This window comes from Trichoderma atroviride, chromosome 2 (genome assembly GCF_020647795.1).
Source record: "Trichoderma atroviride chromosome 2, complete sequence".
NCBI classification, from domain to species: Eukaryota; Fungi; Ascomycota; class Sordariomycetes; order Hypocreales; family Hypocreaceae; genus Trichoderma; species Trichoderma atroviride.
In genome coordinates this window covers 724,687-740,088 of record NC_089401.1, presented here as the reverse complement: position 1 = coordinate 740,088, position 15,402 = coordinate 724,687, and the positions used below count along the sequence as shown (strand labels likewise).

At 39.1% G+C, this 15,402-nt stretch overlaps 2 protein-coding genes across 2 annotated transcripts; one reads left to right on the top strand and one right to left on the bottom strand.

Annotated features, from left to right (window-relative positions):
• TrAtP1_002924 (uncharacterized protein) lies at positions 1–8,540 on the bottom strand (the record flags this gene model as incomplete). The annotated part of the gene is made up of 4 exons (XM_066111662.1): positions 1–3; positions 2,967–2,989; positions 5,605–5,935; positions 5,994–8,540. 4 exons carry the CDS (start codon positions 8,538–8,540, stop codon positions 1–3), a joined length of 2,904 nt encoding a protein of 967 aa, XP_065967740.1.
• Positions 8,541–9,362: 822 nt separating this feature from the next.
• Positions 9,363–14,185, top strand: TrAtP1_002923 (uncharacterized protein). Its single transcript, XM_066111661.1, has 3 exons — positions 9,363–9,999; positions 10,063–13,023; positions 13,101–14,185. The coding sequence occupies exons 1-3, from the start codon at positions 9,669–9,671 to the stop codon at positions 13,769–13,771; spliced, it is 3,963 nt and encodes a 1,320-aa protein (XP_065967739.1). The 5' UTR covers positions 9,363–9,668; the 3' UTR covers positions 13,772–14,185.
• The last annotated feature ends 1,217 nt before the right edge of the window (positions 14,186–15,402 follow it).

The window sequence follows — 15,402 nt, the reverse complement described above, 5'->3', positions numbered from 1 at the left end:
TTACTAAATATTAATTAATATACTTTTTAATTAATAATTTCTTATTATTATATTTAATTAAGTTAATTTAAATATTATTTAAATAAGTTTAATCTTAAGTAATAATTTAATATTTTATATATTATTAATATTTTAATTTTTAGTTTTATTTTTAAATTATATAATAATATTTTTTAATAAATTTTTTATATTTTTTTTAAATTTTATAATAACTTTTTAAATTATAATCTTTTAACCTTAGCTTTTTTATTATTTAATAATTTTATTATTATTTTATTATATATTTTTTATAATATTATTTCTTATAATTTAAAAAATAAGTTTTTTAATATTTAATAAGTTAATAATATATTTATAAATTATTATATTATTTATTAATTTTATTATATATATATAATTTATAATATAATTTATTATAATATTTATAATTTTTTTTTTTATATTTTTTATTAAATTTATATTTTTTTATAAGTTTAATTTTTAATAAGGTATAAGATTATAATAAAATAATATAATTATATATATTAAAAATATTAATTTTAATAAATATTAAAAGGTTTATTTATATTAAGGAATATTTCTTTAAATATTAATATTATTTTTTTTATTATTTATATTCCTTAATTAATATATTAAGGATTTTATTATAATTATAATTTAAGTTTTATAAGCTATAAGTTAAATATTTCTTATAATTATAATTATAATTTATAATATTATAAAGCTTATATTTATAAATATAAGAGTTTATAATATATTTTTTTTTTAATAAGATTTATAGTTTTTATATTTTAAATTATAAAAAGAGTATATTTTTTTTATAATTAAAGCTTATTAAATTATATAAGTAGTATAAAAGTTTATTTTTAAAGTTTTTATATATATATTTTTAGTATTTTAAGGTATATTATTAAGCTATAATATTATATTAATTATATTTTTTATTTAAGTTTAATTTATTATTTCTATTTTTTTTATAATTTTTATATATATAATTAATATTTTATAAGCTATAAGATATATATTTATAAAATATATAAGTAAAATAAGATTTTATTAAGCTATAGTTTTTATATTTTAATTTCTTATAAAAGTTAAAGGTATTAATTATTATAATTTTATAAGTTTTTTTAATTTATAGCTTTTTTTAAATAATATTTAAATTTTTTTTATTACTTTTATATATAAAATATAAATTATTATAATAAGCTATTTAATTAAAATAATTATAAAATATTTTTATAATAGTATTTACTTAAATTTTATTTTTAATAATCTTAAGTTTTTTTTATTTTTTTTAATATAATAATAGCTTTTATTATAGCTTTTCTTATTATAAAATATATAAGTTATTTTAAATTAGTAATTTACTTTTTTTATAGCTTTTTTTATTATAAGTATTATAAATTTTATTAAATTTTTTATAATTTAAAATATTAATATTTATTTTTTTTAATTAAGTTTTATTATCTTTAATAATATAATCTTTTTATTTTTTTTTTAATTAATTTATAATTAATATTTAATAATTTAATTATTTTTTTTATTTTTTTTATTTTTATTTTTATTTTTATTATTAATTATTAATTATAATAATTTTTTAAGTAAATATAATAAATATAGTTTTTTATTAATTAATTTTATAAATTTTATTTTTAATTTTTAACTTTAAATTATAATAATATATTTTTTTTTTAATTTCTTAATTTAATTAATTTTATTAAATAATTAAATAAAAGTTAAAGTATATTTATAATATAATTTTTTTTATTTAAGGTTTTAAAGTTTTTTTTTATTTTTTAAGTTTTATTAATAATTTTAAAAGATTTTTTTAATTATTTTTTAAGGTTTTTATAATTCTTAAAAACTTTTTTTATAAATTTATTTTATTAAATTAAATTATTTTTTTTATTTTTAAAAAGTATTTTAAATTAATTAATTATTATATTTTTAATATATATTTTTATATATTAGATTTATTTTTTTAAATTATTTTTTAGGAATATTTTTAAATAATAATACTTAAAGTAAATTTATAATTTATTAAGAAATTAATAAAGTTTAATAATATTTTTATTAAACTTTTTTAATTATTTAATTTTTAAAATTTTTCCTAGTTTTAATTTATTATTTATAAAAATAGCTAATATTATTATAAGTATTATAATAAATATTACCTAAGAAATTACCTTTAATAGATTATTAAGTTATTATTATAAGTTATTAATAGTTTATTAATTTACTTATTATTATATATATAAGTTTTAAATTATATATTTTATATTTTTTATATAAGTTTTAATATTTTATTTTTATTATTTATATTATTTATATTTTTATTTAAAAGCTTTTATTAAAATATTTTATTAATTATAAGTTATTTTTATTAATATATTTTTAAATTTAATAATATTATTTAACTAATAATTACTTAAAGCTTAGCTTTTATAATTAGTATTATATTTAAGAATATTAAAAGTTAATATTTATATTTTTTTTTTATATTATTTATAAGGTTTAGTAATTATTTAAATAAAAGTTATTAATATATAATAAATTATATATTAAATAGTTAATATAAGATAAATTTCTAAGGGATAAACTTAATAAATAATTTTAAGTTTATATTAGTAAAATAGTTAAGAAATTTAATAAATAATATAAGTAATAGTAAATAATATTATTAAATAATAAAAGTATAAAGTATATTATAATTTTAATTTTATATTAATAATTAATTATTTAAATTATTTAAATAAGTATAAAAAAGTAAACTTATATATTTAATTAATTTTAAACTTATAAGACTTATAAAATAAGTTATATAAGTTATAGCTTATTAAGCTTATTTATTAAATTAAATAAGTTAAACTTAATTAATTAATTAGTCCTTAGTTAATCTAATAAATCCTAGTAGGTTAGCTTATAGTTATAACTATAAGAGTTAGGTTATAATAATAATTTACCCTTAGTAAAGAAATAGTTAAATCTAGAAGATTTATAAGTAAAGTATTTATTTATTTTAACTAAATAAAATAAAACTAATAAAAATAAATTCTTATATATCTCCTGCTTTTTAAATTTTAGCTTTAAATAAACTAGTATAATAAAAATTAGTAAAAAAATAAGTACTTTATAAGAAAATAAAAAAAAACTTACTAAAAAGAAAATAAGTTACTTATACTTAAAATAATTAGGTCTTAAGAATAAGACTAATAGGAGGGGGATATTATATTATAACTTAACTCTTATAATTATAACTATAGGCTAACCCACTAGGATTTACTAGATTAACTAAGGACTAATTAATTAATTAAGTTTAACTTATTTAACTTAATAAATAAGCTTAATAAGCTATAACTTATATAACTTATCTTATAAGCCTTATAAGCCTAGAATTAATTAAGTATATAAGTTTACTTTTTTACACTTATTTAAATAACTTAAATAGCTAGTTATTAATATAAAATTAAGATTATAATATACTTTATACTTTTATTATTTAGTAATATTATTTACTATTACTTATATTACCTATTAAGTTTCCTAACTACTCTACTAATATAAACCTAGAATTATTTACTAGGTTTATCCCTTGGGAATCTACCCTATACTAACTATCTAGTGTACGGTTTGTCACAGCTTGTCTGATGTATACAGCATTCAACCACACATACTCAACAAGCCCAAACGCGATTTTACACTACTTTTATTTACTATTTTATAACCAAAACTGTTATTTGAGTACATGTTTTGGGAGCTCCTTGTATTACAAGCTATCATATAAATAGGTATCTATCATAATTATAAATTTCACACAACTTTTTTATGTAAAGCAATTGATTTCAATTCATAATATTTAGGAAACTATATCCTTAAATAGCTCTAGCACAGTTTTCAACTTATTAGGAGATATATCTTTTGCTTCTTTAAGATTATTATATCTCCCAGTAAAATTTTGCTTACATGCTGTTGTTTCATTTGAGGTGTTGCTAACTTGTGCTGAACACATGTTGCAACAAAATTCAATAAGTAATGGTTGATGAGTATAGATGCCAATGAACCTATCATTAGCGTCCCATTTAAACCATGTAGCTGGTCTATACCTAGGCGGAAGCCATAGAATTCTTTTTTCGTTATGAGTCAACCAAGTGTTCCCTTCCGTAATGCTGTAACTGCTTTGATTCGCCGGAAGTCCCAGAAGTTGGTCGGAAAACACCGAATCGAACATTCTAGTACGAGGTTTATGAGGGTCGGGCAAGCCTTTAAGTTGACGAATTTCGTAGTCCATTACTAAGAATGATTCAAAGGATTCTGGCGACGTGACTTCCTGAAATGGGGTTGTTTTGCGCGTGCCAGACGTAAGATCCCATATACCGACTTCCAAAGGCTTTAAGCAAATAGTTGCCAGGCTTTTGCCATCTAATGAAAACAGTAACGCCACCTGATCTACAGCAGATTCTTTTAGCTGCCACAAACGCTTTCCTGAAGAGGTATCCCATATATTGATTGTGCCGCTTCTGGACGCGATAGCCACCTGCTTCCAATCATGAGACAAAGCTGCCAGACCCTGAGCGAAAGGTCGGGCGAAATTCTTTTGAAAAAGCAATTTTGGAGGATATGAATCTATGCTCCATATCTGTAGACTCGTTTTCCCAGTGCAAGCCAATCGTGTAGAGTCCGGAGAAAGAATAGGGGTATATTTCGATAATATGGTTGTAGATGTCTGAGAAATAGAATCCCACAATAGAATTTTGTCCAAAGTATGCATAATGAAGAATTTGGCATTAGGAGAGAATTTCACCTCCCAGGCGCTTTTCTTCTCATCAGGATCCGTGGGGGGTATGATGTTTTCCCCAGTAACGTTCAACACTAATATTTTATCTGACCGCAAGGTTGCAAACAGCTGTTCCTTATTTGCCGAGAAAGCCATTGAAAAACACGTTTCAACAGCAATATGCTGTACTAAGATTCCTGAAGCAGTCTCCCAAATCCCGATGCCTGAAGAAGGAAAACTTGCTGCTAATAGACTACCATCAGCAGAGAAGCAGATATTTATGACAGAATCTAAAAGTTTTTTCTTATCATATTGAAACTCCAATATCGTCCTGTCAATTACTGGATCCCTAAGGCTGATACGCCCACGATTTTCGAATACACCAAGGAGACCGCCTCTGGACGAACATAAAATGTCTTTTATATGTGGAGTGTTTCTGTGGTGGATGACTTCCCCAGTCAGTAAATCCAGTATTTCGACAAATTTATCGGAGCACCATGCTAATGAGTCATTATTAGCTGAAAAGGCGAGATTCCGTGACTCTGCAGAAATCGGTCGCTTCCATATAATTTCACATGTATCAGTGTTCCAGAGCTCGACAAACATTCGGGAAAGCGATGCAAGGAGATTTTTCCTTCTAGGAGAGAGCGATATTGATGTGAACCAATCGCCGTCTTGTACTGGGAGCTTTCTTTCACTCCCATCTTTTGAAACGTCCCATATTGCTATGCTGTGTCCATGAAAAGCTGCGAGCTGGTCATTATCCAAGGGTGAAAATACAGCTCCCTTATGTGGTTCATCGCAGACAATTGTGCGCACCAATATACCTGAGCCAGTATCCCAGATTTTAACGGTTGTATCCTCAGATGTGGACGCTAGCCAGTTGCCTCTGCATGAAATGGCAATTGATGTGACCCAATCCTGATGCCCTTCTAGCATCCGCAGACGCCAGTTTGATTCCAGTTTTGGTCCGATAATAACCCAATTTGGCAAGTCTTTCTCAAAAAGTCGATGAATTAGACTACTATCCGGACTGAAAAGTAGGGCCGAAACGTAAGCTTGTAGAGGCGCATCATGTATGGCGTCCGCAAACTCCTGGATAAATCGACAGGCATCTTTGATGAGGTCTTTTATAGAGGTTCCTAGTTCTGTCTTCCTCTATCGCATCAAGTCAACAAGAGGTATAGTATTGATAATGAAGATCAGGTTTACTCACTACTCGTTTCTCAAGCTTCTGCATTATAATAACTCCTCGGGGAATGTTGCGCAAGAGAGCAAGTGCCTCTAACCAGTATAGATACGTCGATCGGAGAAAATCTTCAACAGGTTTGTAGTATGGAGTATTGGATTCCGCTCCGAGTTCGTCTTGTGGGAGCGAATCAAGAAAATGGTCAATCCAGTAGACGCATGAATACCGAACAGCAGCTAGTGGGTCGGGCTCCATAGCGGGAATATCGTATACGGAATACCCTGGCTCTTCCAGACCGTAGATATCTTTCTTCAGTGTCATCTCTATGTTTGGAAGTGATGCGGAGAGAATTTGATGATGTGCTTTCTTTGAAAGGAATAATTCATCAGGCGCCTTATTGTCTAGATAGTCCTTGGCGGATTGGTGAACGAAGTAGACGGTTTGGTCCTGCAGAACAAGAAATGAACCACAAAGTCCTGGTATCTGTTCGGCAATTTCGCATAATGCTTGACCGTTCTCTTCGATTTTTCCTAGATTGAAATCCACCAGAGAAGCCAGTTCCAGAATGGTCAGAGGCCGGTAAACAGCGAGAGCGATGGCCAGAATCTGCCTCCCAAGGTCGATCGCATTCACATCGCATATCTTTTCCATCATTCGTTCATACAGATGATCAAGTCCTGGAGGGAATTTGGCCAACACTGAGCGCAATTGAAGTTTCGGGACTCGTTTCGGGACTCGTTTCAAATTATCGCAGACCAAAGCTACCCAGAGGAAGGTACCATTGGCATGTTTAATGAGATATTGTTCTACTTCAGTTTGGGTATCTTCATCATCAAATTTTAGTTCTTGAACTTTGTGTCGGATGTATGATGCAATAGCCGCAACAACAGAGGTTGAATTGAGCTCAAGACTCACACTTGATGTCTCTTTGGCGTCTTCTAGTCGCTTTTGGATATCCAACTCGTTGCGACTCGATACTAACAACTTTATCCCAGTAGATGAGGATAAGATCTCCATTATCAGGTCGAGAAGCTGGTGTAAGCCGTGGAAACATTCGTCCAGTGCATCAATAATCAGAATTGTATCCTTCAGACTAGGGTCTCGAAGGATGTTGGCCAGAATTTGCGAAAGTGCAACCCAGGCATTTTGATCTTCAAACACAGCCTTGCCCACGTCGTCGTACTTTGTCCGGATATGCGGCATAAGAGATGGCTGCTTGCGGACTAGCATGTATATGAGACCACGTAGAATAGCCACTGAATTATTGATGCGAGAGTCGGTCTGTTGGCAAAAGAAGTAAGAGAGGTTGTAGACAGCAGATTTCTCCATCTCATCCACAATGCCACATAACAACATTGTCTTCCCTTTTCCAGGATTGCCTCTGACCCAGAGAAGAGGGCATTTGGGATCATCGCGCCATTGCAGGAACGCACTGTTTGTCAAAATCCAGGCATATGAGTCTCGTAGCAAGCCACCTTTGGTCGTTTGGATGCGCTTCTTATCGTCAACAGGGTCTGTGCTGCGTAAATCTCTCAAACATTCTCTATTATCCCGAGAGTCTTCGATTTGTGTAGAAATCGAATTCTTGACCAAGGCAGTAACCCGTTTGTCGGTTTTGGGATAATTCTCGATGAGTCCTTTAACAACTGATGCTGCGGTGGCAGCGGCGAAGTTTTTCCAGTCTTCATGTTTGTTGTTGTTGTGGCTGTCGACATAATCGCAAACACCCTTGACGATAATACAGGGGAATTCATCCCAGATGCCGGATCCCTCTGTTTCAAACGCCAGAATGTCGTGCTCTCTAGCCAGTCTATCGCGATCAGTCCCAGACTTGAGCACTGTATCGCCTGAACCAACTCGTCCAATGAAAACAGATGGCGCTTGAGCATCTTTGATGTTTCCGTCCTCTTCCAACTGTTTCTTCTCTCCAAGACGGATGCGCGACACCAAGCGGGCGTGATCGCAGCCGAGCTGGTCGCATGAAAGTTTTCTGGAGGCCTCACATACGAGATCTTCGTCCTGATCACTATTTGAACACTCGCATGTCTTCGAAATGCGATGCTTGTGACAATAACTGGCTTCAAACAACTTATCATTCGACGATCCCGGATATGCGTAAGTTGTAGTCCTTCGGCGCCTCGGATCTCTCTCTTCGAATGTTCGCTGTATCACGTCTAGAAGACAAGCAGCCCGCTTTTCCAAACGGTCGCTCCCGCGATCTGTCTCCAGAATGGCAGTGAAGCTTCGGATTTCCTTGCTTGCTCTCCCGAGTCTATCATCAATTGTATCTTTTGTTTTGAAAGCGTCCGGGTACCGGCTGCCGAGGTCATACTGGACAACAGTTTTGCTGATAATAACGTCACCCAGAAGGAGTTCATCGCCCTTTACAAACGGCACGCCGCCACATATTCCATTTAAAAAGAGGAGTCTGATGTCCGGATAGCTCGATCGGAGGCTAGCTGCTGAGCCTGCTGCCTCGACTTTTCCAATGCCAGGGAGAAGCAGGACGACAACGTTAAAGCCGCCCATAGATCCAGTTGTATAAGTGTTATTATCCCCCCCTTGCTCTCCCATATGGGTCTCCTTCTGTATCCCAACAATAATCTAGAAGAATCACCGTCGCATTGTATTCAAGCGGCAAGGCGCACACAATCGCAATCTCAAACTCGTCGCGACTAATAGGACGAGATACTGTATGTTTTGTCATGGTAGCGGTCTAGTAAGTCAAACGCTTTCTAGAGAACAGCGGTCATGATAAAGGCATTCGCAGAATAATATTTTGAAAGGTTAATGAAGCTGCGTTTTCTTGTGCCGTAATAAGAATGGACGAGGGGGTGCCTCAAACACGTGCTTTTATTCGCACCTGGGCATTTGTTAGGCATTGGGCGCTGGTAGACCCTGGGCACTGAGTACATATAGCCAGATTCACAGGGCCCACAAAAAGAGACATAAAGCTCTCATTTCGGAGCCTAAAGGATCAAGGAATACAATAAATATTAGACAAGGATCTCTTCCTCCAAGGTAGTAGTAGTCTGCACTCGTATAGGCCAAGCCCAGCAGGCGGCAATACCCACATGTACATGTAGCAGATCCAACAGCAGTTACAAGACAACATTTGATATTAAAGATTCTTTAGTGGCTATTTCCAAAAAAAGATTTTATCTATACTCTTCGATGTTATTTATATTTCTCTGGATTACAGTAAAATGCATGTTCCAGGGTAGTCACAGCCCCTCCATCAGATAAGCCGGATTATCCATTCTTCCCACCTCTTATCGGGCAATAACCAGCCGGGGTCTGTGCACTCCCGCATCTTAGCGCACAAGGCCAGGTACAAGCGATGCCAGACTGGTCCAAGCCAGCAGAAACGCGTGGGATGAGGTCAGGGATGTACCTGTACATCCATCTCGCTATCAACTCCAACAAGCTCCTCCGATCTTCAGCGCTCCAGCACTTGGACCTCACATCGCATTGCATCATCAGCTCCAGCATCGTCTTACCGGCATCTACTCTGCAGAATTGACCCGCCTCTCCCTCGTTTTTGCGCCGCTTCCATCATCACATGTCTCTCGCTGGCCGCCCATTCCGCATCCGCCCCCTCGACCCCCTCGATCTGTCCATCACCACCCGCAGCTACAGCCTCTCAGCCTCGCGCCAGAGCATCGACAAGGCTCGACTCCGGCCTCCCATCAAGCCGAGTGAATGCAACCACTAAACCCCTTTCTGTCCGCCTTCTTCAAGAGCCAGGTCGCCGCACAGTGCACCCCCGTCCACCACCACATCCTGCTGGTGCCGCTGACCGATGTGCTTCTCACCCATCGCGAGACGGAGAGCGGCGCCCCGGCCCACGAGGTCGTCGCCTCGGACGAGTTCCTAGCCAGCCATGTGCTGCGCATCCCCGGCCCCGACGGTCCTGTAGCTGGCAAGGACAGCTCGCAGAACCTGCGCGAGGCGCGAGGCAAGGCTCGCCAGTTCAACACACTGAACGGGAGGAGCGTCATCGTCAAGGACTCTTTCATCTACAGCAACAAAGGTATGCCGAGCAGGAGAAGCTTGAGCAAGGCACCTCCGGTAGCTAATTCTATCATGTTCCCAGGATTCAAGAATCTTGCGCAAGCCCAGATCCTCAATGACACCATATGGTACCCGGATGTCTTCGAACAGCGACAATGGCTGGTATACTACATCTCGAAGCCTCTGATCGGAGCCTGGGAGGAGGTTAGGCTTGAGCCTGCGGTGCTCATTTCGGGAGTCAGAAGCCGCGCCGCCGCAGAGCAACAGCAAAAACGGCAAGCCAATGGTGACTCAGCCGATGCCTTGCCGCGCAAAAAGGACATTAGGAGCTTTCACGATCTTCTCAACCACTTCCCCATGATTGCCCGGCAGATGCAGCCCGGGCTAGAAAAGCTCTTTGTCGAGTTCACGACAGTCTTCCAGAAACCCCTACCGCCTCCGCCATCGGCTTCATACATTCCCGACCCCAAACCCGATGGTCCAGTTACTTCTGCTGCTAGAAGAGCAAGGGCAGACAGCTTGACAGCTAGAAATGGGAAAGCTCATTTACATAATAACTTGCCTGTGGAAGAAGATTTCTATGCGGAAGACGATGAGGATATCATGCGTGCCTCGCTCGAGAGTGCCGTCACAGCTGCCATTGATATCTTTCAAGGGGTAGATAAACAACAGCTGTCTCTGCTAGGTGCCACAACAGACTTGACAGGTCCACTAGTGGAAAAGCTGATCGAGCGCTATATTGCTGAAAATGTCCATGGCCTGTTATTCGGCAAGCTTAGTGCTATTAAGAGACGAGATGACCTGGAACTGGAAGCTAAGATACGCAAAATGGAGTTCATCGACATCTCCCAGCTTGGCATCGCCATCGATGGAGGCCTCAAGGCCAAGAATGATCTTGTTACCCAACTCAACCCTGCTGTCGATGAATTCAGGAGGATATCCAACGCCATGAGTCCACCGGAAATGCTGGACCTATTACTGTCAACAATGAAGATTGCTTCACAGCTAACCGACACTTCACGGCCTCTAGCCGGCGCCTCAGCTGAGGCATCAACTTCTGAAAAGGCCATCATGACCGTCAACGCAGACACCCTAGTTTCGCTACTGTTATACGTCATAATTCGGTCTCAAGTGAAGAATCTACAGGCTCGACTCACCTATATAAGAAATTTCAACTTTGTCGAAGATGTAGATAGCGGAGAGATGGGCTATGCTTTGAGCACTTTCGAGGCCGTTTTAGCATATCTCTTCACAGACTCGGCAGGACTGCGCCGCGCCAGCAAGAAGAACAGAGCCTTGTGGGATGCCGCCAAGGGGGCGGATATGAAGGCACTGAGAGACATTATGGAACCAAGGCCTGGTGCAGTTGATGACGACGACATCGAAGACAGCGACAGCGATGCAAACGATCGAATACCAGCTAGTGTCGGATTCAATCCGCCGCGCAGTTCATCGAGGCGAAATTCGCTTGTCTTGAGCCCCTCGGAGCGATTTTCTCATGGCACCGGACTTGGTCACGTTTTCCCCTTTCAACTCTCCAACGGCGATGGCGCAAGTGATTCAATCCTTGATCTGCCATTGAAGAAGATTAAGCGCGTGGCCATGGATACGCGCAGCCTATCCAGCGCATCGGAATTCTCATACCACTCCATGACAGCAAGTGTTGGCTCTCTGAGCAGTGCGCTAGAGGGTGACATATCGGTGGAGAGGCTTGCGCATACCAGCAGTGCCTTGGGAGAGTCTGTCTTGATGATGGCTGTGCAGGGCGGAAGTGTGGAAATTCTAGGATATCTCTTGTCCCTGTCCGGCTATTACCCCTTTGACATTGTGCTGACTGACGTGAACAACGAAAACACGACGCTTTTGAGCGCTGCCGTTCAGCTGGGCAACCGAGACCTCATCAGCTCGCTTCTCGACTATCTCCTCGGCAAAGCCAACCCGATACAGCTGGCGCAATATTTTTCAGTACAGGACGTTTGGGGCCGAAGTGTTGGGCACTATCTGTTTAACGCGCCGTGGATGATTGGTTCTATCGGGTCTCTTATCCAATGGCGCCAAAGAGACAAAAATGGACAGACGCCGCTTTTTGCGCTGTGTCGCTGTTACGACCACGTAGATTACTACGCCATGGTGGAGGACGGCATCCGGGCTGCGCAGCAATCACAGCTTGATGGGCAGCCGCTGCATGTCGACGAACACATTGACGGCAAAGGCAACACCCTCTTGCACATTATGAATGACCCTAGATTGGCATTACAAATCTTACAATTCTGCGATGTGGATGTAAACGCTACGAACGAGAAGAAGTTTACGGCATTGATGGTTGCCAGCAAGTATGGCCGATACGACATGGTCAGGGCTCTTTTTGCCGACCCTCGAGTAGATCTTGGAGCTAAAGAATTACGAGGCCTCACCGCGGTAGAGCTGGCTAAGGACGACGAGGTGAGAAATAGGATCGATGACCTCGGGCTTTTCAGCATGCCACCAGCACGCGATGGGCGGATCACGGGCGTGGTCAGGGCTTTTTTCGTAGAAGATAGTACTGTACGGTTGGTTCTCAAGTCGGCAGCTCCAACGGACCATGATAGTTATACTGTAACTACGAGCCGCCGATCCCTGACCGATTTTGAGCAGTTGGCCCGCCTCCTGGCCGAGGAGAATCCAGCATCGTGGATCCCGTCCATGGCAGACACGCGATGGCCATTTCAGCTACCTTCTAGGCCGTCTCGAGCAGCGCTGAGAGATATTCAGACACGAACCGACTGGTTTCTGAAGATTATGCTGAGCCATCCCACTCTTTCTACCCACGAGATGCTTTGGGAGTTTTTCTTGGTACCGGAGCTACAGCTAGAGGCCATGGAGCAGAGGACAAAGCTCAAAGCAGAAACAAGACTAGAAAAGGTTCGAGAGGAGTACGAGCCGATGGATGACATACGAGTAGTGGAACAATTTGTTGACCACGCTCGAGACATGGTTCGAAGTGTCAGCTCTGCGACCAAGAGTGTGACAAGGCGTGCCAATGCCGCCACACAAGTTGCTGCTGGTAAGTACCAAATTCCCTTGGTTTCGGCTTGCTTTTAGATGGACTAGAACACGGCTGATGAGACACCCTTGCGCTAGATTATTATGATGCAGCGGCATTGCTCTACCGGGCTGTCTTCACCATTCAATTTCTTCCACCGCAGCACATTGTCGGCATGGAGGTGTTTGTCAGAGCCATGGCGCCGGCACAACACAACCCTCAGATTATATTCCATACCACGCTAATGGCGATTCAATCCACGGTACAGGCAATGCTTTTATCACTATCCAAGCCCACAAACCTCATTGTACAGATAACGGCAGCGAAGCGAGAAGCGGACAGAAACGACAGCGCTGCAACACGACCTTCGCGATGGGGATTGGGCTTGCTTGATGACTCTAGACAGCGAAACCAGGAGGAGAAGGGGAAGCGGGCGCGCGAATCACGAGAGCAAGCAGCATTTCTCTCCAAAGAACTCCGATACACACAACAAACGGTGGCAGCCGAACTGGCTGGGTGGAAGGAGTCACACGATCAGGTGGCTATCCGGGCCATTCGCGACTATGCCCGGGGCATGGCGGTGCAAGAGAGAATAAGGCTCGAAGGCATGATGCGAGCATTGAGAATAGTGCGCATGGGCAACTATCAGCAAGGCATGATGAACACCATGTCTCAGCGACGACCGCCATCGCCCCCAACGGATGGGAAACAAGAGGCCGAGGATGGGGATGATGTGCCACCTGGAAACGGAACGAGTGGAGCGGAGTGAGTTGTAGAGCGGGGATAGACGATGAAGTTTTGTGACGGGCTGATTTCACCATCATCGACCACATGCCAGCGTGTAAGTGAGGCGACGAGAGAAGACGCGTCACGAAGTGGGTGTTTGCCAAAGACGCGATGGCATCAAAATCCGCTGGACAGGAGCCTACAGGGTTGGGCCTCGACAAGGAGAGGGCTACAAAAAGTTAGAACAGACGAGGGTGACTGAAATGGGACGGTTAGCGTGTGCATGATGTGTCGGTGCTGGATACCTGACGACTGAGCCCTGATTCCGGCACTTGGGTTGGCCTTGGCGTTGGGGAGAAACTGAAGAAGACTACAAGATTTTACTTTTAATGTTCATGATAGAAAAGACAGCGATGATATTTTTTCTTTGGGCAAATATTACTTTGTTCAGCTGGTGTATTGGCCGGTGATGTTGAGATGATGCTCGACGTCTTGGTCGACGTGTGATAAGTACATTTTATTTGACAAGTCAAGTGGTTGATGGAACTATGGCTACCCTATGTTGCGACTACAAGGTATAGCAAGCGTTGCTGTATACACGTGGACGAAATGCAGGGCGAATCTTCATCCCCACGTATGTACGCCAGATAGATTAACAGACGGTGAGGGCAAGTTTGATGCCTGATGACAAGTCAAAAAATGAATGGAATCCAAGGTTCTACAGGTGAAGAATCCCAGTTGATGCTAGCAAGAAGCATACAAGAACGAGCATGAACAACTACGCAAGCATGCATGCATGTAGCCCAAGCTAGCATTTAAGAGTCATAGAGACAACGCATACTGGAGCTCTTTAGATGTGTTTCAAAACAAAAAGATGGGGCTGCCCGCCCAACTGACGTTTGAGAATGGAGATGGTTCTTGTCCCAGGCAAACATGAAACATCCGACCTTTTGCAATATTTTCTTTCCCTCTGTTCATGGGATGGACTGAACTACCATCTATGCTAGGGTAGGGGAAACACACTTGACAACGCAGCAAACATGAACACGTTGATTTTCTGTGGGGTGCAAGTTTTGGATTTTATTTGGTCTAGTTCGGATGCCCAAGTCTTTGGCGTGGGGCACTAAAAACGGGCGGAGCTAAAGAAGGACGGAAGAAGATGGACGGGCCAATCAGAGGGGAGAGGTGGTGTGCAGCGAGCCGATTGGCTGACGAGGGCGGATAGACGACGCGCCGGGCTTAAATTTAGACGGAGTTGAGAATATACGTGTAAGAGATGGAGAATGGAGAGAGGCGCGTCGATTTGATATCTGCTGGTAGCACTAGGACATCTTCTGGGCAGAATATGGAGGCAGCTTTGTAGGACAGCGCACAAGGTCTGTTGGTGGGCGACTGCGGCGAATGAGCTGCGCGTCTTGAGGCTTGCTGGGAGGGGTGATTGGACGATGGGGTTTACGCGCCTGAAATACTTGCTCTATATAGATGAACGGACGATATATCGGATGTTGCAGTATACGATAGACATCTATTACGGTACTGAATCGGACAAGGTGAGGTCCAGTTGAGCCAAGACAAGCGAATTTGCGCAACCGCCGCGGTGGGACGCCGAAGCGCCGATGGAAACAGTTCAAATCAAAAGCGCACAAAACGACAGTAAGCTTCAGCTTGGAACCT

Coding starts and splice junctions, on each gene's coding strand:
- TrAtP1_002923 (XM_066111661.1), top strand. CDS start 9,669: ATGCAACCACTAAACCCCTTTCTGTCCGCCTTCTTCAAGAGCCAGGTC. Junction 10,000..10,062: donor TTTCATCTACAGCAACAAAG/GTATGCCGAGCA, acceptor TCATGTTCCCAG/GATTCAAGAATCTTGCGCAA. Junction 13,024..13,100: donor CGCCACACAAGTTGCTGCTG/GTAAGTACCAAA, acceptor CCCTTGCGCTAG/ATTATTATGATGCAGCGGCA.